General features: G+C 41.6%; 3 protein-coding genes across 4 annotated transcripts; 2 read left to right on the top strand and 1 right to left on the bottom strand.

Moving 5' to 3' along the window:
• Positions 1-11: 11 nt before the first annotated feature.
• ckap2l (cytoskeleton associated protein 2-like) lies at positions 12-25027 on the bottom strand. The gene is made up of 9 exons (XM_063898338.1): positions 24827-25027; positions 23451-23517; positions 23315-23366; positions 21974-23142; positions 18609-18804; positions 9897-10056; positions 7533-7589; positions 6319-6478; positions 12-2253 (listed from the first exon to the last, which is right to left on the bottom strand). Exons 1-9 carry the CDS (start codon positions 24864-24866, stop codon positions 1938-1940), a joined length of 2217 nt encoding a protein of 738 aa, XP_063754408.1. The 5' UTR covers positions 24867-25027; the 3' UTR covers positions 12-1937.
• Positions 11390-14650, top strand: LOC134872924 (uncharacterized). Of its 2 annotated transcripts, none has more exons than XM_063896290.1 (4): positions 11390-11568; positions 12103-12400; positions 12588-12893; positions 13641-14650. In XM_063896290.1, the coding sequence occupies exons 2-4, from the start codon at positions 12104-12106 to the stop codon at positions 14310-14312; spliced, it is 1275 nt and encodes a 424-aa protein (XP_063752360.1). In that variant the 5' UTR covers positions 11390-11568; position 12103; the 3' UTR covers positions 14313-14650. The 2 variants fall into 2 exon arrangements, with proteins under 2 accessions (XP_063752360.1, XP_063752361.1); XM_063896291.1 differs by having other exon boundaries at positions 12588-12895; positions 13820-14650.
• LOC134872922 (zinc finger BED domain-containing protein 4-like) lies at positions 14951-18227 on the top strand. Its single transcript, XM_063896289.1, has 2 exons — positions 14951-16043; positions 16929-18227. Exons 1-2 carry the CDS (start codon positions 15100-15102, stop codon positions 17371-17373), a joined length of 1389 nt encoding a protein of 462 aa, XP_063752359.1. The 5' UTR covers positions 14951-15099; the 3' UTR covers positions 17374-18227.

Raw genomic sequence — 25027 nt, 5'->3', positions numbered from 1 at the left:
CTGCTGCATGATCAGTTTCTCTGGTTTTATTATTTATAGGTATGTGTTTGAGTTAAATGCATTTCTTTCATTGTATTCTATAAACTACTGACAACATTTCTGTGTTGAAATTCAACAGACTCTGGAATGGCTGACATCGATGTAGAGATAAAGATTTAAGAAAGATTTGGAGCGGTCTCCATTTGTTCCGGAGCTGTAGATTCAGGTCCAGCTATGATGTAGTTAAACAGCACAACAACAAGCACTGGTTTTCCACGAGTGTGAGTGTCTGGATTCAAAAAACAAAGTGTATTTATATACAGTGGGGCAAAAAAGTATTTAGTCAGCCACCAATTGTGCAAGTTCTCCCATTTAAAAAGATGAGAGAGGCCTGTAATTTTTATCATAGGTATACCTCAACTATGAGAGACAGAATGAGAAAAAACAATCCAGGAAATCACGTTGTAGGATTTTTAATGAATTAATTGGTAAATTCCTCGGTAAAATAAGTATTTGGTCACCTACAAACAAGCAAGATTTCTGGCTCTCACAGACCTGTAACTTCTTCTTTAAGAGGCTCCTCTGTCCTCCACTCGTTACCTGTATTAATGGCACCTTCTTGAAGTCGTTATCAGTATAAAAGACACCTGTCCACAACCTCAAACAGTCATACTCCAAACTCCACTATGGCCAAGACCAAAGAGCTGTCAAAGGAGACCAGACAAAATTGTAGACCTGCACCAGGCTGGGAAAACTGAATCTGCAATAGGTAAGCAGCTTGGTGTGAAGAAATCAACTGTGGGAGCAATTATTAGAAAATGGAAGACATACAAGACCACTGCTAATCTCCCTCGATCTGGGGCTCCACGCAAGATCTCACCCCGTGGGGTCAAAATGATCACAAGAACGGTGAGCAAAAATCCCAGAACCACACGGGGGGACCTAGTGAATGACCTGCAGAGAGCTGGGACCAAAGTAACAGAGGCTACCATCAGTAACACACTACGCCGCCAGGGACTTAAATCCTGCAGTTCCAGACGTGTACCGCTGCTTAAGCCAGTACGTGTCCAGGCCCGTCTGAAGTTTGCTAGAGGGCATTTGGATGATCCAGAAGAGGATTGGGAGAATGTCATATGGTCAGATGAAACCAAAATAGAACTTTTTGGTAAAAACTCAACTCATCGTGTTTGGAGGAGAAAGAATGCAGAGTTGCATCCAAAGAACACCATACCTACTGTGAAGCATGGGGGTGGAAACATCATGCTTTGGGGCTGTTTTTCTGCAAAGGGACCAGGACGACTGATCCGTGTAAAGGAAAGAATGAATGGGGCCATGTATCGTGAGATTTTGAGTGAAAACCTCCTTCCATCAGCAAGGGCACTGAAGATGAAGCGTGGCTGGGTCTTTCAGCATGACAATGATCCCAAACACACCGCCAGGGCAACGAAGGAGTGGCTTCGTAAGAAGCATTTCAAGGTCCTGGAGTGGCCTAGCCAGTCTCCAGATCTCAACCCCTTAGAAAATCTTTGGAGGGAGTTGAAAGTCCGTGTTGCCCAGCGACAGCCCCAAAACATCACTGCTTTAGAGGAGATCTGCATGGAGGAATGGGCCAAAATACCAGCAACAGTGTGTGGAAACCTGGATTTTTTTTCTCATTCTGTCTCTCATAGTTGAGGTATACCTATGATAAAAATTACAGGCCTCTCTCATCTTTTTAAATGGGAGAACTTGCACAATTGGTGGCTGACTAAATACTTTTTTGCCCCACTGTATATATTTTTTAAAAAGACATTTATTTTACATTTCTATTTACACCACATAAGTTAAAACTCAGAAAGGTTGGAATCTGAAAACACAAAATAATGCACACACATTTTACTTTACACCCCGTCAAGAGACAAATGCTTAACATATGAGTATTCCATCAAATGCAAACCGTTGGGGTTTGAAGTCAGCGGCTAAAGCGAAACGTCTTCATCGTAGACCAACTTGACGAACACTTTGTCTCTAAGCGCCTCGTTCTGTCTGTAGACGTATAGTGGCGTGTCGTCGGCTGACGGGCTGGATTCCCCTCCCTTCTGCTCTTCACTCCTCTCTCCTTCCTCCTCTGAGATCAGGTCGGTGTAGGAGGCCACACAGAGGTCATGTTCCTGGAGAGAAGCCGGGTATCGGAGTGAGGATCTCTCGATTCGCACCGAGCGTCTTACTGGAGTGAAGAAGCGAACCTCCTGGCCGTTCACCCGTCTGGTTTCTGTCTGCTGGCTTGGCGGGCCACTGAAGAAAAAAGAAAAACCCTGAAGTTTCAGTGCATTTCATTATAACGTTTTTTCAATTCACAGGAAATGTTTCATAAACCAAGCACCTTATAAACATCAGATTGTAACCCTCTATAGCGTACTGTTGCCCTCAGTCAACAAACCACTTTTTTCGACCTCAGACTGGCCCTTTAAATATTTTAAAATATATACAATGTCACCAGATATGTTTGTGCATGAAGATATAAAGAAGTATATTTGATTGTTTAAAGACTTATGTATTTATTAATTTGCTAAAACCATGTTTTTATGTTCGTTGCCTCAGGGCAACACTGTGCCATTAGACCACTTTTTTCCAGGCAGTATCATGCAAGAGTGCAAATGTGCTCAGCTGTAAAATTATAAACCTAGTCCATGTTTTTACTTTACTATCTACTGATATTTACAGGAAATGGACACCAAAACCTTTTATGGGCAGAAGGGACACGATCAGGCTGTTAGGGCTATTCCGTCTGACAGTGAGGACAGTGAGCTTGATAGGAGTGACAGTGAAGGTCAAGATAGTCAGGAAGAGTGGATCCCTGAATCAGGTTTGAAAATTGTTAGGTTAGGGGTAATACAGTATCATTAAGCAGAGTACTAGTGTGTTTATTTGGCAAGCCTATTAGCGGAAGGAAAAATGTAAACTAGAAAAATTCAGAGAAGTTTTGACTGTGACTGAAACTTTGGCGCACTTCCCGATGCTAACTTGGGTTGATTTAGTTAACGATTGACAGTCGTGTTCAAAGATCAAAGCCTGATGTCAGATAACTATGGTGAATAGTAGACTGTGTTAGGCAACACATTCAAATGTGTGTTTCTATTTGTGCTTCCTGTGTTCTATTAGGAGAATGCATCTCTATTCAAAATGACAATAAGTCTGTCAATGAAGAGGAACATGAAGATGTAGCCGAAGTTGGTAATCTAAGCCTATATCGGTGGAGAACAGTCCACAATCCATCATACAATCCTTACCCAGAATGGCAGGGTGTATTGAAAAAGTGATGAAATCATGTCCCCAAAACACATTGCATGTTGTGAAGTGGTATGATAACCGCAGTTAGACTTCTGAGTGATAACGCTGGAGCGCACCCTGTCAACAAAGTTGAAAGATGGGGGGGGGGGGGCACATTTTAAAATTGATATGATATCAAGGACCCCTAAGCTCCTAAAACACATGGTGAAACATTTATTTACTCCCAAAATAAAAAGTCATGCCACAAAAAAATGGTTTGAAAACATCAAACACCAATAAAAAAATTGGGAGTTTTATTTGAGTTATCGTTCGGGACGATTAAGGGTATATTTTGTTCTGATCTTGTGAAGCCACACAAGATTATGCTGGCCCAGAATCAGCCTTTTCCAAGTCTGCATATTATTCACTTGAGGTGCAACTAAACATTATTTTGATAATCGATTAATCTGTACATTATTTCTATGATTTATTGATTCATCAGATAAAAAACGTGCCAAAAATGTTTTCCATTATTTTCCAAATTGACAAAATCAACACACAAGACAACACAAATGTAGCTTGTATCAGATTTGCTAAAAAACTATTCAATGTGCCCCAGTTCACTCCTTACCTTCAGGAAACTCATAAAAACTCGCCTCTTCAAACTGGCTTTTAATTTGTGATTGTTGTTACATCATTTGATTTTAATGTGACTTGTACTTTATTTATTTGTTGTCTTTCTTTTTATGTACCTTTCTAAAGTGAATTTGAGCACCTGTAAAAGCGCTTATAAAATACAATTATTATTATTAATAAATACAGCACACCCAACCCACTTTCTGCAAATTTGCAAACACTTTGAAATAGCTGAATTAATAAATTGGCATAGTTTAAATAAGTTAAAATAAGTCAAGTTAGTCATTAGTTTGTTTAGTATTTGGCCGTGTAATAAGCCGGATAATGTGCAGCGAGCCCCTCATTGTTGAAAAAGGAGGGGATCTTGATCTTGTGTTTCTCTTTTTTCAATGACCACTTCGATGCACATTATCCCTTACTTGTTGTGCAATAATTGCGCAAACAACCATTGTGTTTAAGGTGAAGTGCTCCCAAGTCATTTTTCTGATGTTTTCTCTTTTCGAGTGACGTAGCCAGCTCTGCAAACAGAGGTGAGAAAACCCGTGCTTTCACAATAAATCATCAGTATCGGTATCTTTCCTCCAGACTGCGGTCATGCAGACGTACTCTGCTCTACCATGGAGGTGTCAGAATGGGGCAAGAAGAGGCATGTCTCAGCACCAGGGAGTAGGGGTGAGAACAAGGGCGGTGGAGTCCTCAAACCTAGAAATGGCTTAGCACATAATATCTTTGTCTTGAGGTAAAAGTTATTTTGGTTATAATCCTGAAAAAGAATTTGTGGTTAACACAAACTGAAGTGATTTTTCATAGAAGAGTTCAGTAAATGCTCCACTTGGGAATGTCCAGAGCTCCTGTGCCAGTGTAATGGAATATTTTCTTATTTTAAAGTGAGCATTGAAAGTTTATCATGTGTTTTAATTAAAGCTGTTCTCTAACACGATGTCTGACAGGAAGTGAAATGTCCAAACCCACGTGAGTCTTAAACAACTATGGACAGGTTATTTTTTAGGTTTATGGACTCCTAATTTTGAGGAAAGTAGACATGTTGTCTCTCTTGTTGCTAGCAGGTGTGAGTACAGGGCCCTGGTGGAGAACTTCTTAGGCTGGTGTGACAACAACCACCTCCAGCTCAACATCAGCAAGACTAAGGAGCTGGTGGTGGACTTCAGGCAGAGCACGAAGAGGTTTCTAACCCCCATCACCATCAGGGGGGAGGAGGTGGAGGTGGTGAACACCCACAAGTTCCTGGGAGTGCACTTGAACTGGACTGGAGTGACAACACTAATGCTCTCTTCAGGAAGGGACAGAGCAAGCTGTTCTTCCTCAGGAGGCTCAGGTCCTTCAACGTGTGCATGAGGCTACTGCAGTCCTTCTACCAGTCTGTGGGGGACAGTGTGCTCTTCTTTGCCGTGGTGTGCTGGGGGGGAAACACCAACAAAAGGCATGCTGACAGGCTGAACAAGCTCGTGAGGAAGGCTAGCTCTGTAGTTGGAGTTAAACTGGACAATCTGGAGGAGGTGGCTGAGGTGAGGACGAGGAGGAAACTGGACCGTATCCTGGACAACCCCTCCCACCCCCTCCATGCAGAGCTAGTGAAGATGAGGAGTACGTTCAGCCACAGACGCATCCCACCTCGGCACAGCACTAAGCGCCTGGGAAACTCCTTTGTGCCTGTAGCCATCAGGCTGCACAACAAGGGGTTAACCATGTGACTCACTGACAATAACCCGGACTGCACATCAAGACTGCACTTTTGCACAATAATATTTACCCGTATCAATCAATGTAAATATATGACCAATCCGGATACAAAGTGTATATATGTTCACTGAAGTCCTTCATTTGTTTTGTTTTATTATCCTGGGTGAACCACACTGCCCTGTTTTTCACTCTTTTTCTGTTGCTGCTTAAACTCCTGAATTTCCCCACAGGGATTAATAAAGGTACATCTTAACTTAAACAATCCAATACATCTTCTTTTACCAGAAAATGTGAATATAAGACACACGGCAGACCTCCTTATCTTTGTCTCGCGCTGCAGTCTGCTGCACACACTGTACCATTGTTACCTTCTTGCAAGAATAAAGTCCTTAAAAGACAGTCTTATTTAAGAGTCTTCATTTCAGTACAACGGAAAGGTTTCCTCACCATTGTATTATTATTTGTTAGTTTCTATTGGTACATTTCCTCCACACGTGACTGACTGATACTTCTAAACGTGGGTCGCCTTCAGCTTAGCGGGGGCGACGTGCAGCCATGGGGCTGCAGTGTTAAAAAATGAATTAAAAAGTGTCCCATTGCTATTTGTTGAGGACGCTGCTGTGATGCTGATATCTGGGCCGGCCTACAACAAGGATATTACAGAGTAAACAACAACAAAGCAGAAACACTTGTGACAGAGTTGCCTGCATGTATACACTTTGTTTTTGAGTCTAAATAATGATTCCCTCATACCCAGGCGTTGCTGTGATCTTGTACTTGACCACAGACGAGTCTCCTTTCTCTCCGCAGATAATGGCTCTGACGGGTTTAGGAGTCATCGGGATGTCAATACTCTCAGGAGTGCCATCGTTTGTTGGAATTTGGTTCTCCTCTCGCTCATTCGCTTCAGATGCTGAAAAAAATATGAAAATGTGAGGTAAACTCATTTAAAAATGAATGCAAAAGTGTATGAATTAGATTTGTATTTGTGGGGTTGTCCTTAAAAGTGATAGGACCTTTTTTTTTTAACAATACACTGAGTTGTCCGACGGTTTTTTAGACCTACTAAAGCAAAGTCACACTGATTGTTGTGAAACATGATGCATCACATTAATGCACATCATGTGAACATCTTTTCTTCAATGTATCAACAGTGAGCCATGCTTAGCTGACTGCATTTTGCACATTCTTGCACACGTCTGCACAGACCTCCACTTTAATTGTCATATTTTCATTGGCTGTTACGGTTCTTGCTTTGTAACATACATTGAAAAGACTTGTTAATACTTGTCTTTATCATTTCATTTTTTAATGTTAAATAGTTTCTTACAAAGATTTCTTTTAATTTTCCTTATATTTCTGACCTACTTTTACAACATATCTCTCAGATTGTTTGTGTTTGCACCAGCAGACACCAAATCAAATTCCTTGTATGTGTAAACATACCTGGCAAAAAGAAATGTTTTCAGCCTGGATTTAAAAGTAGTAAGAGTAGCAGCGGACCTGCAGGGTTCTGGGAGTTTGTTCCAGATATTTGGAGCATAATAACCGAACGCTGCTTCTCCATGTTTAGATCTGACTCTGGGGACAGACAGTTGAGCCGTCCCAGAGGACCTGAGAGTCCTGGATGGTTCATAATGTAGCAGGAGATCACAATTGTACTTTGCTGTACTAACAGATGTGTTCGGCTAATGGCTATATCAACATACCATTTCCTAGTTGGGATTAATATGGTAATTCTTATCTTATCTTAAAGGTAACAATACAATAAATAACACTTTTGTTTCCCAAGTCGCACCATCATGAAACCAAATTACATGAAAAAACTCTCTTTTTGGCCGTGCGGCATGGGGGAAATGAGCGTGGCACAACATATGGAACGTACGAGACAATGATATGCTGATGAGGAATAATATAAAGGGTGGAAAACACAGAGCAGTTACAAACGATTCTCGTTGGCCAACTACCTTGGATCTCGTCCTTCCTCTTCAGAATCTCAAACACCACAGTCCGCAGCTCGTCCACTGGCTACAATGAAACAAAAGCAAAGACACTTAACATGTTCACATGCCAACAGATCAAGCTGTCAGGAATAATATAACAAACTGAACTATGCAGTGAAGGACAGTTGAAATTCCCTTGTTTTCTAAAAACACACTTGAGCGTTTTAAAGTAAATGGTAAGTGCGGAAGTAATGCTTCACAGGGCTCTGGTTTTTAAACACAAACTAACTGTTACTGGAGAGCTCATTATGCTCAGAAACAGATTTATGACTTTATGATTACACATGTTCTAATCCCTGGGACTATTCGTACAATATTAACAAGTGCGTTTAGAAGAGCTTCTAAACTCAACTGACCTGATAAAAAGTCTAGTAGTATTATAGATCAGGACCTGGTCTAATGTGGTCTGGATGTGAAAAAAGCAGTGAAATCTCCCTTTTTTGTATTTTCTCAAATAGAATAAAGCTTTCACAAATCCAAAACTGTGTTATAAAGAATGTTTAGACTCTCTGGGATCATCGTGTACAAATAAATCGGCTATGCAGCGATTTAAGAGGTTCAAAAAACGGAGGATTGGTCGCTCACGCTGTAAATGAAATATCCCTTAACTTTCCCCTTAACTGCCAAATCGGAAGCTCTGAATCGGATGCCAACTTCAGCGTCATGGTGCATACGATGATGCAATGACGCTGCTCCACTTGAGCTCCACTCGGCCTCTGAGCGGTGGAAACACAAGGGTTGCTACAGGCTAGAACCAGAAAAGCAAAAGATCGGATCTTGAACCGGATCCAGTAATACAAGTTCTGACAAGAGCAAAATGTCTCAGTGCTCTCCAGGGGGACAACTGTATTTTATATGTAGAAGTGTATTTATTGGCATTTCTTTACTTGTAAGGATTTCTTTCCGATACTGCTTGTGTGACGAATTAAAGTCAACTGATGGAGAACACAGAAAAATGTCTGGAAATTTCCATCAAATGACTTCAGATAAATCATACTGATTAACATGTGTTGGCTAATCAATTGAGGCAACACACAGTGATTCACACTGATGCAAGAGTCAAATGCAATACTGCCCACCCCCTGATTTTGTTACAGTGACAGAAATAAGTATTTGATCCCCAACAAGAATTCTGGCTCCCACAGACCGGTTAAATAAGTCCTCTCGCTTTAAGAAAGTATTCCTGATGTGAACTATTTACCTGGATAAAAGACACCTGTCCACAGTCAATCAATCACATTAAAACCTCTTCACCGAGGGCAAGACCAAAGACATCTTGTGATCATGGTGGAACTAATGTCTAAGGACAAGATTGTAGACCTGCACAAGGCTGGAATAGAACACAAGACCACCGGCAAGCAGCTTGTTGAGAAAAAGACAACTGGTTTGATTATTAGAAAATGTAAGAAGCACAAAATGACCATCAATCGCCCTCGGTCTGGGGCTCCACCATCTAAGATCTCTCCTCTTGGGGCATCAATGATCATGAGAAAGGCGAGGGGTCCGCCAAGAACTGCACAGGAGGGACTGGTTAATGATCTGAAGTCAGCTGGGACCACAGTCAGTTATCCTGTGGGGGGGTTTCTCTGCTAAGGGGACATGGCGATTCACCGCATCGAGGGGATGATGGAGGGGGCCATGTATCGTAAAATATTGACTGATAACCTCCTTCCCTCAGTGAGGACACTGAAAATGGGACATGGGTCTTCGCTCGACAATGACCCTGAACATACGGCCAAGGCAACTAAGGAGTGGCTAAAGAAGAAGCACATTCAGGTGATGGAGGGGCCTAGCCAGTCTCCAGACCTCCATCCCATAGAAAATCTGTGGAGAGAGCTGAAGCTTCCAGTGGCCAAGCATCAGCCTCCAAACCTTAAGGATTTTGAGAGGATCTGCAGAGAGGAGAGGGCCAAAATCCCTCCTGAGATGTGTGCTAACATGGTGACCAACTACAAGAAGCATCTGCCCTCTGTGCTGTCCAACAAGGCTTTTTCTCCACCAATAACTAAGGCCTGTTTTGCAAAGGGATCAAATACTTATTGCCCCCAAATAAACACAAATCAATTTACATCTTTTTTTGATGTACATTTCTGGATTTTCTTTTTGATATTCTGTCTCTCACTGTGGAAATAAACCTAGCATTAAAAGTATAGACTGTTCAGTTCTTTGGAAGTGGACAAACTAACACAATCATCAGGGGATCAAATACTTATTTCCTTCACTGTACGTGATACCGATTTGTGAACCTAACCTCTGTTTACAAGAAACTCCCTTAATGACTACAAATGATTGGGTAAAACATGTCTTTGATTGAATATCATTGAGGACTTGCCTCCAGAACAACTCCAACAGCCTCTTCAAACATCGGCAGGACCTCCATGTTTCCCTCCCGCTCCATCAGACGGGCCTGGCAGATCCAGTATTTGGCAAACTTCTTGCACACTGACGGCAGCCGGGAGAGGATGTCCTTCACCTGCTCTGCGCAACCCTGTAGATGAGAGGATACGTTGGTGTACATCTAGGATTAGGATTAAAGGACTAATGTCACAGCAGGATCTGGGAAAACTTGTCCTTGCTTTTGTCTTTACAGGTCTCACTAAGAAATCCATTAGAAAGCTGCAGCTGATTCAGAACGCTGCGGCTCGAGTTCTCACTAACACTAAGAGAGTGGATCACATGAGTCCAGTACTCAAGTCTTTACACTGGCTTCCTGTCTGTCAAAGAATTGATTTCAAAGTTCTGCTGCTGGTTTATAAAGCATTGAATGGTTTAGGCCCAAAATACATCTCAGATCTCCTGCTACATTATCAACCATCCAGGACTCTCAGGTCTTCTGGGACGGCTCAACTGTCTGTCCCCAGAGTAAGATCTAAACATGGAGAAGCAGCGTTCAGTTATTATGCTCCAAATATCTGGAACAAACTCTCAGAACCCTGCAGGTCCGCTGCTACTCTTACTACTTTTAAATCCAGGCTGAAATCATTTCTTTTTGCCGCTGCTTTTAATTGAACTGTTCTTATCTAACATTGCACTGTGACTTTTATTCATGTATTTTATCATGTATATTATACCTGTTATATTTGATTATCTTTACTGTTTAATGACTGTTTTTAAATGTGTTTCTTAATGCTCTTAATGTCTTTTATTTTTGTAAATTGTCTTGTGTTGAAAGGTGCTGTATAGATAAACTTGCCTTGCCGTGCTCCTTCCAAAGAGCTGATCCATGTGGTCAAACAATGTATAATTTATTTACTAGTGCAACAGTGAATGCCTCCTGATAGAGGCTGTACAGATGTTTAACATTAGTTCTCTGTATCATAATTAGGGTTGTCCCGATCCGATATTTGGATCGGATCGGCCGCCGATATTTGCAAAAAAATGCGTATCGGCCGGCATGGAAAAATGCCGATCCACAGACTCCCGATCCAGTTTTTAAAAAAAAGTCCGGTCCGTGTTTTCCAGCGCACCGATTTAAATAATCCATTCCACTTTTTTCTGTGTTGTTCCATAATATCCGCTCCGCATTTTCCAGCACACCAACACACGAGCGCATCTCCTAACCCACAGGTGTCCTAACCATTAAGACGGCCATTTGAAGTTACCGGTAAAGATGTCGGCTGTGTGGGATTACTTTACCCTAAAAGACGAAAAAGATGAAGAGGTGGAGTGCAAAACTTGCCACAATAAAGTCAAGCGTGGTGGTAGAGTTGTAAGGCATTTTAATACAACCAATCTTATTAAGCATTTGGCGAAATACCACCATAAACAGCATGAGGAGTTTTTAAAGAAAACAGAAGAAAAGAAAAAGAAAGGTCCAACACAACTTAGGGGAGAGTGGGGACGGTTGCAACATGTGGCAGTTGCAACACTGAGGATTCCTCCAATCAGAAACGAGCTACAGTGATGACACTCATTTTGCACATGCTCAGTGAGACCCTCTTTCTTCCTGCAACTTTTCAGCAAGATTGGAGCATCTGTTCTGGAAGAACCAGAAATCAAGGTACAAAAGTAATTTTTTTAACTTTTACAACTTTTCTTATAGTTTCTAAATGTTTTGTACAACATATTTTAAAGTTGTATCATTTAAATCTGCAGAATCTTAGCTTTAAATTGCAGTTTCTACCATGTGTCTGAGGTAATCTGTTGAGTTTGCATGTCTAGCATAAAAATGTCTGACTATGTGGGGACAGTTGCAACGCTTTGTTGCAACTGTCCCCCATGTGTTGCAACTGCCCCACATGACATTAATTAATGAATAATATGATATAAAAATGTTTCAAAATATGTAAATATATAAATAAATTATATAAATTAAATAAATATATATTAAATATATATTATATATTAGGCCTACATAAATAAATATATAGCCTATCGTGTGTTTATGTATATACATGTTCTGTATATGTATACAGTATATATATATACACATATATATAGGCCTGTGTGTGTGTGTGAGTGAGTGAGTGAGTGAGAGAGAGAGAATTAATATATACATATGTTTCAATATATTTCATTATGTTGCTTTTTTCAGTATGCCACGAAACAGAGAGCGAAAGACAGATAGGGGTGTCCCTGTACAAGTGCTCCTTTTGGCGGCAGAGGTGATCAGGAGTGAGGGCAGGTCAGCGAGGTCTGTGGCGAAGGAGTTTGAAATCTGTCACACAACACTGTACCGATTCTGCAAGAAATTAGAGAGGGCAGGTCCAGGTGAAGAGATCAGGACAGGATACTGGACGCCAAGGAGGGTTTTTACAGCTGAACAGGAAGCTATTTTGTCGAATTACCTTAAGACAGCTGCAGATATGTTTTATGGGCTGTGCACTAAAGAGGTAAGCAGGATAGTTGCTTATTAAGTTAGATGTGTATGCAGAATTTAATGAAGACTGAGTGAGATGTAGATAAAAAAACAACAACATTGTGAGACAGAGTAAGGCAAAATTACCCTGACTCTCGCCAGATACATGACATTTAGCCTATTTTCGTTTTTAATCCTTTGTTTTTCATTCGTTTTCTCAGGTTCGTCGTCTGGCTTATCTGCTGGCTGTCAGGTATGGATGCCAATACCCAGGGACATGGGATGAGCCAGGCCTGGCTGGCCGCGATTGGTTGATGGGCTTCCTACACCGCCAGCCAACCTTGTCAATAAGGCGCCCCCAAGCCACCAGTCTTGCCCGTAATATACACTTCAATAGGCACAATGTGTCCTTGTTCTTCAATAATTTAGATGAAGTCCTCCGAAAGAACAACTTCCAGGGAGAGGACATATGGAACATGGATGAGACTGGCATTACCACTGTTCAGAGGCCAGATCAGGTTGTCGCCAGGCGTGGAGACAGACAGGTGGGGTCAGCCACGTCGGGAGAAAGGGGGACCCTCGTGACAGTGGCATGCGCCGGGAATGCATTGGGGAGCATGATTCCCCCAATGTTTATATTCCCAAGGGTCAACTTCAAAGATCACTTCATTAGAGATGGCCCACCAGGCTGCATCGGTGTGGCAAACAAATCAGGCTGGATGGTGGAGGAACATTTCATCGAATTCCTCCATCATTTCCAGCGCCACACACGAGCATCAGTGAATACGAAGGTCCTTCTGATCTTAGACAACCACTCCTCTCACCTCTCTCTCAGGGCAATTGATTTTTCCCGTGCCAATGGCATTGTAATGCTATCCTTCCCACCCCACTGCTCACACAGGCTCCAACCACTGGACCGGAGTTTCTTTGGCCCTCTCAAAGGGAAAGTTAACTCCTTCTGTGACTCATGGATGAGATCACACCCAGGCCTTCCGATGACCATTTATGACATCCCTGGAATTGTTCGACTTGCCTTCCCCCTGGTCGGAACACCTGGCAATGTCTCAGCAGGTTTCATCACCACTGGAATTTGGCCTTTCGACAGGCTGAAATTCAGTGACGCTGATTTCGCTCCATCCATGGTTACAGGCCGGCCTGATCCTACAGTGCCACTGGGCCCGTCCAATTCCCCCTCTACAGCTCCTCCAGTGCAAGGTGGTCTCCCCTCCTCTTCAGTGGCCCCTCCAGTTCCTGCCAGTGTGTCCTCCTCTTCAGTGGCCCCTCAAGTTCCTGCCAGTCTGTCCTCCTCTTCAGTGGCCCCTCAAGTTCCTGCCATTCTCCCCTCCACCTCAGTGGCCCCTCCAGTTCCTGCCAGTGTGTCCTCCTCTTCAGTGGCCCCTCAAGTTCCTGCCAGTCAGTCCTCCTCCTCAGTGGCCCCTCAAGTTCCTGCCAGTCAGTCCTCCTCCTCAGTGTCCCCTCCAGTGCAAGGTGGTCTCCCCTCAAATTCTGGCCAGTACTTCGATGTACACATGTTTTCACCTGAGCTCATCCGACCCCATCCCAAAGCGACCCAACGCAAGGCAAAGGAAAACGGCAGGAGAAAACGAAAGTCAACAATTCTGACAGATACCCCTGAAAAGAAGGCGTTGGAGGAAGAAAACAAAACAAAGAAAGGAAAGAGAAGGCTGAGCCAGAGCACACTGCAGCCGCAGCCAATTGGAAATACTGAGGAAATGAGAGGAAAGAAAAAGCAAAAGCAAAAGAGGAAAAACATTGAAAGAGATAGCCATTCAGAGGAGGCCTTTTGCATTGTTTGCTTGGAGAGCTACTCAAAGCCCAAGGAGGTGTGGCTACAATGTCTAATGTGTCAGAAGTGGGCTCATGAAGCCTGCACTGATGGCAGCTCAGTGTACGTTTGCCACAATTGTGAGACCGAAAGTGATTAATTTTCTGATGGTGTCTGATGTTTTCCAATGTCTAGTGTTATGTTATATTGTTATGTTATGTTATGTTGTTATGCTATGTTCAGTTAATTCAAGACAAAAAAGTTCATCCAGGCACTCTATTTCTATTTCTATTATCAATTTGTTAACAACTAAAATGTAATTGACAGAAAAAAAAGTCTGTGATTTTGTATGGTTCTTATGATAGGCTATATTATTGTTATTATACTATTGCTTATATTATTATTATTATTATAATAATGATAATTATTATTATTATTATTATACTATTGCCTTTTCTTTTTGTTACTAAGATAATGAAATAAAAAAGGATAAATGATTGTCAAGAATGATTTTTAAAAACAAATTGATACGTGTTTCAACTGTCCCACACAAGTGTTGCAACCGTCCCTTATGTGGGGACGGTTGCACCGTTTCACTCTTTCCATTAAATTGCAAATATATCCAGTATAATAAAACCTACACATGTCATATAATTATGGGTGGATAGGGGACAGATGAGGGTATATTATATACAGATTTGGCCTTCCTACTGCAAATGGTGTCTTAGATACACAAGGAAAAGCAAAAAGTGTTGCAACCGTCCCCACTCTCCCCTACTCTTGCACAAACGTTTGCAAAGCGTGACATACTGCCACTGAACAGTGCTAAAGCCCAGGGAATAACACGAGTCATTGCCGAGGAAATCATTCTGGATGACGAGCCATTATCTCTCGTGAGTAAAGTGGGATTTAGACGCACCATCCAGCACCTGGAACCACGGTACAACATGCCCAGCCGTCATTACATCCTTGAAAAAACGATCCCCCTGATTCACAAAGATGTTACAGATTACATTACCAAACAGATAGAGAGTGCAAATTATTTGAGTTTCACAACTGATATATGGAGCTGTGATCACCGTCCTTTGTCTTTATTAAGTTTAACTGCACATTGGATTGGGCCGGATTTCACCCCAAAGAGTGCTGTTTTACATGCGCGCGAGTTTAGAGGCTCACACACAGCGAATGCCATCACAGACGCAATGGAACATATGCTACGTGCTTGGAAGATTGACAAAAAGAAGGTCCATGTAATTCAAAGAGATAACGCGGCCAATATGAAAAAGGCAATGGAACAGCTTGGAGTGCCCAGCCTGGGATGTTTTGCGCACACCTTACAACTCGTTGTCCAACACGGTCTATTGGCACAGCGAGCTGTAAGCGATGCCATCGCCAACGGGAGAAGAATTGTGACCCACTTCAAACACTCCCCCAAGGCCTACGCGGAACTCGAGGATGTTGAAGAAGAGTTGAATGTTGAACCGAAGCGTTTGCAACAGGACGTTAAAACCAGATGGAGCAGTACGAAGATGATGATCGACAGCCTTGTGCATTGTAAGCGGGCGCTGCAGGCCTATGTATCGGATAGCGACAGCAATTTGCCAGTCACATTAACAGGCAACCAATGGTCGCTGCTAGAGAAAACGGCGACAGTTCTTAAACCCTTTCAAGAGCTGACAGCCCAGGTCAGTGCAGCCTCCGCCACAGCAGCTGATGTTATCCCATTTGTCCGTGTCCTGACACGCTTTCTGGACAGTGAGAGCGAAGAACACCGAGGGATTCAAACCATGAAGGCCACATTACTCGATGCGGTTCACACAGGTTTTGACCATGTGGAAACGGAACCCCTCTATGCCGTGGCAACAATGCTAGATCCACGCTACAAAGACAAGTAAGTGCTTTATAATTATTTGAGAATGTTATAAGCTTTAGTACAATATTGAAAATATTTTACTGTACAGCGGGCATTTATTTCTTTGTCAGTATTTCAGTAGCCTATTGTTTTGTAGGTGTGATGGGAATGTATTACAGTGGAAACCGCTTATAGTGGTCACGGATATAGTAATCAACCGCTTATATAGATCAAAAGGCTTGGGAAAGAATAATTTCTATACAAATGCTGTTTAAATAATTCTTATTAATCAAGAAATCCGCTTATAATGTTAATTTTTGGCCATTTTATGAATGTCAGACTTGAAAAAAAAATGCACCGGCGGCACAGCAGAGCCGACGCACAGCGCAGAATAAGTTACGTAGGCTACTGTATTTGAGTTACAGTGTCTGCGCACTGCGCAGTACTATAATTAAACTTGCATGATAATACAATTCAGTAAATGCTGAAGCTACCGTTTCATTTAATTTTTCTCATTGAAAAACGATACAAATGGCATTTAGATGATATTCTGCATAAAAAAATAAGTGAAATACCTGTAGCCTACGTAATACAAATTTGGTTTTAGTAATCAACCGCTTATAGTGTTCAAATTGGCTCTGGACCACGTGATCACTATAAGCGGTTTCCACTGTATTATTATTATTATTATTTATGGTTATATAAGGTGATGGGAATTTATTATTATTAGTCTAGTGTTAATATTCTTATTTGTCTTCAGTTATCTGATGGGTGAGGAAATTAACATCACTGTTGATCATTTGCTGATCGTTTGTGATCTATTTTGTGTGTTACTGGTTGTCATTTACCATTAATATGTGGAGACTGACTGAAACAATATAAAATAATTGATACATCTTTATTACATTACATCCAAATGTTAAGGTTCCTCACTGCTACCAACCTGGATCAGGCAAAGGAGGCACTAAAGGTAGAGGTGATGAAAATGGAACAAGAACTGAAGACCATGCCCTCTGGGGAAGGTGTGGCTGAGGCTGAGACAGCAAGGCAAACACCAGAAATGGAGGCTGGAAGCTCAACCAGCAGCCTGGGCAGCTACTTTGACGAGATACTGGAGGAGAGCGGCACAGCAGGTCCGTCTGAGCAGCAGATCACCCCAGGGGCACTGTTTCAGTTGGAGAGCTACCTCAGTGAGCCTCCACTTGGGCGTAAGCACAATCCTTTTCAATACTGGAGAGACAATCAGGCTCGACTACCCACCCTGGCAGCAACAGCAGCCAAGTTTCTCAGTGCTCCTTGCACCAGCGTTGAGAGCGAGAGGCTTTTTAGCGCAGTCTCACTCATCATGATGAACACAGGAGCAGGCTGACACCTGAGCATCTTGAAATGCTCGTCTTTGTAAAAAAGAATCTCCCCATCATGCTCGGACTGCAGCCAGGGCATACAGTTGAAGGGAGTGTGTAGATTGAGATGGAGCAGCAAAGTGTGGAGGAGATTGGGGAGTAGAAGTCATTTTTGTTTTTAAATAGTTCACAATATTATTTGCACTGATTGTTTTTAAAGCCTTGGTTTACACTTGTTCAAGAGCAGAGTACTGATGCTGAGTTACTAGACTATTTTCTACTCAGGTTGTTTGTGTGATTTGCTTTCTTAATACAGTTTACAGTATTATTTGTAATGTAAATGGAGACTGCTAATGAGCCTCTTTTATGTCCCTTTTCTCTCTCTGTCTCCACACTAATTCACTGATTTGGCTAATTGGTGCCCACACTCTTTCAGACCCAAACCTGTCATTACAGTGTCACTACATCACACATTTTATGTACAGGGACAGCAAATGTGTGTGTCTGTGCTCTGTCCCTTTGGTGTATGCTTGTATTTGTATGTGCTGTCCCTTTTGTGAGTTCAGCCTGTGTACCTCTCTGAGATCATTTATCTCGTCACATAAGTACAGGCACCCAACGTACATGTCTTTCACTGTATTTGTGAACGTGCATTTGCACTTTACACTGGAAGTGCACGTCTGTGTGACTGTTTGAGTTTGTGTTTGAGTGTTGCAGGGTGCGGGTGTTTGTATACTGTACTCTAAGAGTGTGAGTGAACTGTGTACAGTTTACAGTATTATTTGCACTTTTTACTGTTAATTGATGCCATTTCTGTTTGTTATTTATAATTTTGTCAATTTTGTGTTTATCCCTGAATAAACAGGAAAACTCTTTTCAACATGAGTCTGAAACTAAGTTAGTAGGCTAAATAACTTTAAACTTTAATACATGCTTGGATAGGCCGGTATCGGTATCGGCCGGTATCGGTATCGGATCGGAAATGCAAATACAATATCGGTATCGGATCGGAAGTGCAAAAACCTGGATCGGGACATTCCTAATCATAATAGCAGGTCTTTAGCCTGCCAAAAATGTTTGCCACTTCCTAAATTCTTGCTTTTAAACATAGGCCAGACAACGTGGTTGTTTTGGATTATTTTTCATAGAGCCTCATTCAGAGCCAATAAAACTAATTTCACATTTCCACCGCCACAGAACTTCCATGGAAATGTGCAGTGAGAGATTACATGACCATTGGAACCAGAGATTAGGGGTGTACCTTTCCAAGCAATGTGATGCAGTCATCCAGGGATCTGTCAACGGCAGAGATGAGGGAATGGGCCTCGTCTTCCTCAACCATGGGGCCCCAGAATGGTTTGGGGACAGCAACAGCGAGCTTGACCGTAGGTTTCACCGGCATGGGGGGACGCTTGTAGGAAATGCCCTTAGCCTCCCGCCATTCCTGCAGTTTTTTCCTTTGAATCAAACAATAGGGCACAGTTTATGCTTCATTGGAGCACATTAAACAAAGAAAGAGGAAGGACCGAAGGCAAAGGAAAAATTAGGGAGGTAACTTTTTTTCCTGGACTTTTACACAAATTTAAAGGAACAGACCGGCCTTTTATTCAAATCATCCCCTTGTTTAACTTCGGCACGCTGAGTCTGCTTTTATCTAGTTTCCGACTGCTGCTTAAACAGAAAACATATGGAGGTTAGAGCTGTCAACTAATATTCTAAATTCCAATATATATAGAATAGTTTTAAAAAAAGACATTCGATGGTGAAAATTAATATTCGAATGTGGAAAAACACACCGGGGTCAGGGACAGGTTACAGGACTCGCACTGTCCGGCACAGCGTCGCTGCTAAAAGTTGACTTACATATATTTGAATATATGTGTTTTTTTTAGAGGAAATATTCGAACGTCATGTTTGAGCAATTTTGACAGCCCTAATGGAGGTGTCAAGAGGATACTTTCATACTGATGTGGATCTGTTATTTTTTTGAGCAGCCTGTTCAGGCTGTCAGATGGGTGGTGTGTCCACAGCAGAGGTGTCCAAACTATGGCCCGTGGCCCACTCTTAAATTGCCCGCAGCAAATTCTAAAAGTATTAAGGGAATATGGCCCATACCTGAAACTTGTGCTTGTCTTATATTGTACTTCTTAACTATATATATATATGTAAAAATATACTACTATTCATGTGTTAATCAGCCCAATATTATAATATATTCCATCAATCAAAGTGGTAACATTTTCAAACTAAAATCTTAATCGATAAAAAAAACCCAAGCTTGACATATACACTTCATATTCCCCCTTATCTTAAGCCATCTGAGGCTTCTGTTTTAAGGAATGAGCTGCAAAAGTGTTTGTAAAACAATAAGTAAAATAAAATGTTTTTTTCTGTACGTGGCCCTCAGTGAAAATGTTTGGACGACCCTGGTCTACAGGATCCATGAACAATTTAGTGCATGTGCATTTTATCACTATCATTTAAATAAGAGTCTTTAGCTGTATATTGCAGTCAAAAATAATCTCCCATGATCTAATATACCCTGTCAAGTAATGCTTGTGTCTTCCCACACAGATTTAATCACTGACCACAGTGGAATCAAAAAAACAACAACCATGGTTCATGCCATAGATGTAATCAGATCAACTGTTCTGCATATTTCTGATTTTGATTATGGTGCCAACACAGTTAGTACTTCTATTCTTCACGCTGTGCTATCAAGCAGGGCAACACCCCAAACAGGTACAGCTAGTTTGAAAACTAGTGGTGGATGTGAGATTTGCTTATACAGTGGGGCAAAAAAGTATTTAGTCAGCCACCAATTGTGCAAGTTCTCCCATTTAAAAAGATGAGAGAGGCCTGTAATTTTTATCATATGTATACCTCAACTATGAGAGACAAAATGGGGGAAACAATCCAGGAAATCACATTGTAGGATTTCTAATGAATTCATTGGTAAATTCCTCGGTAAAATAAGTATTTGGTCACCTACAAACAAGCAAGATTTCTGGCTCTCACAGACCTGTAACTTCTTCTTTAAGAGGCTCCTCTGTCCTCCACTCGTTACCTGTATTAATGGCACCTTTTTGAACTCGTTATCAGTATAAAAGACACCTGTCCACAACCTCAAACAGTCATACTCCAAACTCCACTATGGCCAAGACCAAAGAGCTGTCAAAGGAGACCAGAGACTAAATTGTAGACCTGCACCAGGCTGGGAAAACTGAATCTGCAATAGGTAAGCAGCTTGGTGTGAAGAAATCAACTGTGGGAGCAATTATTAGAAAATGGAAGACATACAAGACCACTGCTAATCTCCCTCGATCTGGGGCGCCACGCAAGATCTCACCCTGTGGGGTCAAAATGATCACAAGAACGGTGAGCAAAAATCCCAGAACCACACGGGGGGACCTAGTGAATGACCTGCAGAGAGCTGGGACCAAAGTAATAGAGGCTACCATCAGTAACACACTACGCCGCCAGGGACTTAAATCCTGCAGTTCCAGACGTGTCCCCCTGCTTAAGCCAGTACGTGACCAGGCCCGTCTGAAGTTTGCTAGAGGGCATTTGGATGATCCAGAAGAGGATTGGGAAAATGTCATATGGTCAGATGAAACCAAAATAGAACTTTTTGGTAAAAACTCAACTCGTTGTGTTTGGAGGAGAAAGAATGCAGAGTTGCATCCAAAGAACACCATACCTACTGTGAAGCATGGGGGTGGAAACATCATGCTTTGGGGCTGTTTTTCTGCAAAGGGACCAGGACGACTGATCCGTGTAAAGGAAAGAATGAATGGGGCCATGTATCGTGAGATTTTGAGTGAAAACCTCCTTCCATCAGCAAGGGCACTGAAGATGAAGCGTGGCTGGGCCTTTCAGCATGACAATGATCCCAAACACACCGCCAGGGCAACGAAGGAGTGGCTTCGTAAGAAGCATTTCAAGGTCCTGGAGTGGCCTAGCCAGTCTCCAGATCTCAACCCCATAGAAAATCTTTGGAGGGAGTTGAAAGTCCGTGTTGCCCAGCGACAGCCTCAAAACATCACTGCTTTAGAGGAGATCTGCATGGAGGAATGGGCCAAAATACCAGCAACAGTGTGTGAAAACCTTGTGAAGACTTACAGAAAACGTTTGACCTCTGTCATTGCCAACAAAGGGTATATAACAAAGTATTGAGATGAACTTTTGTTATTGACCAAATACTTATTTTCCACAATCATTTGAAAATTAATTCATTAAAAATCCTACAATGTGATTTCCTGGATTTTCTTTTCTCATTCTGTCTCTCATAGTTGAGGTATACCTATGATAAAATTACAGGCCTCTCTCATCTTTTTAAATGGGAGAACTTGCACAATTGGTGGCTGACTAAATACTTTTTTGCCCCACTGTATCTGATAGTGAACGCTTGTTGAACAGGATCACAGAAGGTTTTGTTCACAAAATTAAACCAATTAAAATGATTGACTCAATACTCAATAAACTTTTCCATTTGAGTCACACACACAGGAAGAACTGAGGTATTTCCCCCCTTCTGCAGCAGCAAAGAATCAAAGTCATGATTGAATGGGACAATCTGCTGGTTTCATGATATACATTTACAGGTCATTAAACTGTCCTACTTACATTCTTTCCTCCTGGGCAGCAGTCAGTTTCCTTCCCTCCGTCTGGGGAATGACCCTGACCGCGACCGTGGGTGTCTTTGGGTGTGTGGCCTGACTGGTGTGGCTGACGGTCCTGCCTGTCCGTGGCAGTGTCTGGGACATCACTGGAACGCTTGTTCTTTTCAAACCTGCTTGCGGTGGAGGGGCATTTGCTGACATGTGTCCCTTCTTATCATCTGTCTTTTTGCATGTCTTGGATTTCCCTGCCAGCTCAGCCACAGCAGCTCTTGTAACCCCTCCAACTGTAGGGGGGGCGATTTTGAACGGTTGGCCGTTTCTTCGCCCTCGGCCCTCGGCTGTCTGCTCTGTGGACGTGGCTGTAGGTTGACCACTCGATTTATTTGTTTTGGACATTCCTAATCTCTCCACGGGTCTAATAGCTGCGTATGTGGAGGAGGTGGAAACTGATTTCAGTCCACTTGACAGTCGAGTCGTATAAGATGGCGGTTTAACCAAAAGAGGTTTAGACATGTACTGATTTTGAACTCCAATCCCAGCTCTTGATCTCTCTGTGTTATTTAGAGCAGTGGTAGGTAGTGTTCTCCTCTGAGTCAGCACAGACCTCTGGGAAACCGATGCCAAGGCGCCGGATCTGACGTTGTTAGGAACAGAAGCTATTTTAACCCTTGTTGATGAGGTGCGTGTTGTGTTATGACTATTTCTGGGCTGAATCACAGCAGGAATGAGTCCAGTTTTGGTTTTTTCTATATGGCCGATACTCATCCTCATGCTGTTTGCATCCATTTGACATGACCAGTTAGCATTTGAGCTGCAGCCAAATTTGCGGTTTGGTTTTATTCCAACTGTTCTCACTGAGCTTCTGGTTGAAGATGGGTTTCCTGTGTTTGGCTGCTTTTTGAGGTGGCTGGCTGCAATCAGGTTGGACGACACAGCATTGTACGTTGTTGTCAGCACATGGTTTGGTTTAGGTTTTGCCTGTGCAACGCCAGAAATTACAGATGGGCGATTGGTATTCTGTTGTACAGTCAGGATTTTGCCTTTTACATTCACTCTGTTCGCGATACTAAATGCTCCTTTGGCAGGATATTTTGTAGATTGAGTAGTCTGAATTTTTGTACTTTCATATTTTAATCTGTCAGCTGGAGCCTTGTTCTCTTTTCCATTAACAACCTGTAAAACCAAGCAATTATTAGAAAAAACAATAGTGAGTCATGGATGATAACTAATGAAAGTCAGCCCCAAATAAAAGTAAAAATCATGGAATTTTTTTATATTAAATTGAGCCAAATAAGGGTGGTTGGAATTTCCCAAACAAGTTAAATAAACAGACTCCCATGCTCACCTGTGTAGATGTCCCAGGATTCTTAACTTGTTGGTCATCACGGAGGTATGGCCTAGAAAGTAAACTTGAGTTCATCATGCATAAAACAGATAAAAAATAATATTTGATTGAACACATTGTAAGTTGTTTTTCTTACTTAGGGTTAGGCGGTTTCAGCTTTCCTTTTCTTGCCAAGTACTCCATCAACTTCTGCTCACGCAACTCTGAGACAGGAAAGATTACAAAGCAATTCAACATTGGTCTCTTTCCATTATACTCCACCTCTAAATTGATTTCATATTAAATATGCATGTGTCATGTTTGAAACAAAAATATAAAAGGCCCTGTATTGTAGCATTTAATATATATATATATATATATATATATATATATATATATATGTCTGCGTGTGTTTATATTTGGAAAATATTAAGATACCAATGCAGTATTATCAGTCTCTCCGGTTTTACTATTTATAGATGTGTCTTTGAGTTAAATTCTTTTTTGATTGTATTTTATAAACTACTGACACTATTTCTCTGTGTTGGAATTCAACAGACACCGGAATGGCTGTAGAGATAAAGATTCAAGAAAAATTCGGAATTGTCTTTTTTCCGGAGCTGTTTATAAAGTGCAGATGACTTTCATGCAATTATAACAGCAACAGTTAAATCGCTCTACTAGGATTTTAACTTTCACCAGCCATCCACAATAGGATCTCTAGCTGATGATTTCTCAAGGGCCTGAATAACTGAGTAGGCTCTTGCTGCCATGTGGCAGCAGGTCAGTAATAATAAACCTAAATGTTCACTCTTGTGTTATATCTACATTTTCTGAATACTAAAGCTTAAACAATTGCTTAATTTATTAGATTAGTTAACAACAGATGCGTAGTTTACAATCTGATTATAACATATTGAAAAGACGATTAAGAAAATAATGGGGGAAATATTCTATGATACAAAAATAACATTGTTTTTTTCTCTAAAAACCACTCAATCCAGCCTAACTATATGCAGCGTTGCCCTTTATTTACACTAATAACCCCATTTTGTATTTAATTATGTTAAATATTTGAGGCACTATTACATGCCTGTGCATGCTTACAGACACACTGCATTCAAGTCGTATAATTTAAACCACGATTCTAAACCTGCTTTTCATTGCTCATTTATAATTATTTTTTACCACGTACGTATTAAAGCGCAATGCATATTTATAGAACCTTAATTAGTTTACTAATATGGCATTTTTGTTATCCTTCTTTGAAACACAAGTGAAGCATCGTCTGCAGTCCATAAGGCTATCCTAACGCTACGCAGTTGATCTTCAACAAGACTAATGTAAAGCCTCTAAGACATATGCAGGGCCACCAAACTATGACAATGAGGTTCATTAATTTAGCTGGAAAAGGACATTTTTGCACGCCTTTACATGCTAAGATAACAAGCAGCTAATATTTGCTACACTAACATGGGTTAGCTTACACAGGGCAGCTAACCCCAACAAACTGAATTAGCTCACAATGCTAACCTTTTCTGGAAGTTATCGATACGGTCTCTCCTTTTTCCATTTCTATCAGACTTAAGTCTCTTCTCTTCAGCAGATGTTTTAATGAAAATGGCTCGTTGGACTTGTGTGGTGGTTTGGAAGTACGTTATAGTAAAAATGCTCAATAACGTCTCTGGTTGTTATGTCTTGCCCACAACAGAGCTCGCGGATCCGGGTTTGAAA

This window comes from Eleginops maclovinus, chromosome 12 (genome assembly GCF_036324505.1).
Source record: "Eleginops maclovinus isolate JMC-PN-2008 ecotype Puerto Natales chromosome 12, JC_Emac_rtc_rv5, whole genome shotgun sequence".
Taxonomy (NCBI): domain Eukaryota; kingdom Metazoa; phylum Chordata; class Actinopteri; order Perciformes; family Eleginopidae; genus Eleginops; species Eleginops maclovinus.
This window is presented reverse-complemented; position numbering and strand designations above follow the sequence as displayed.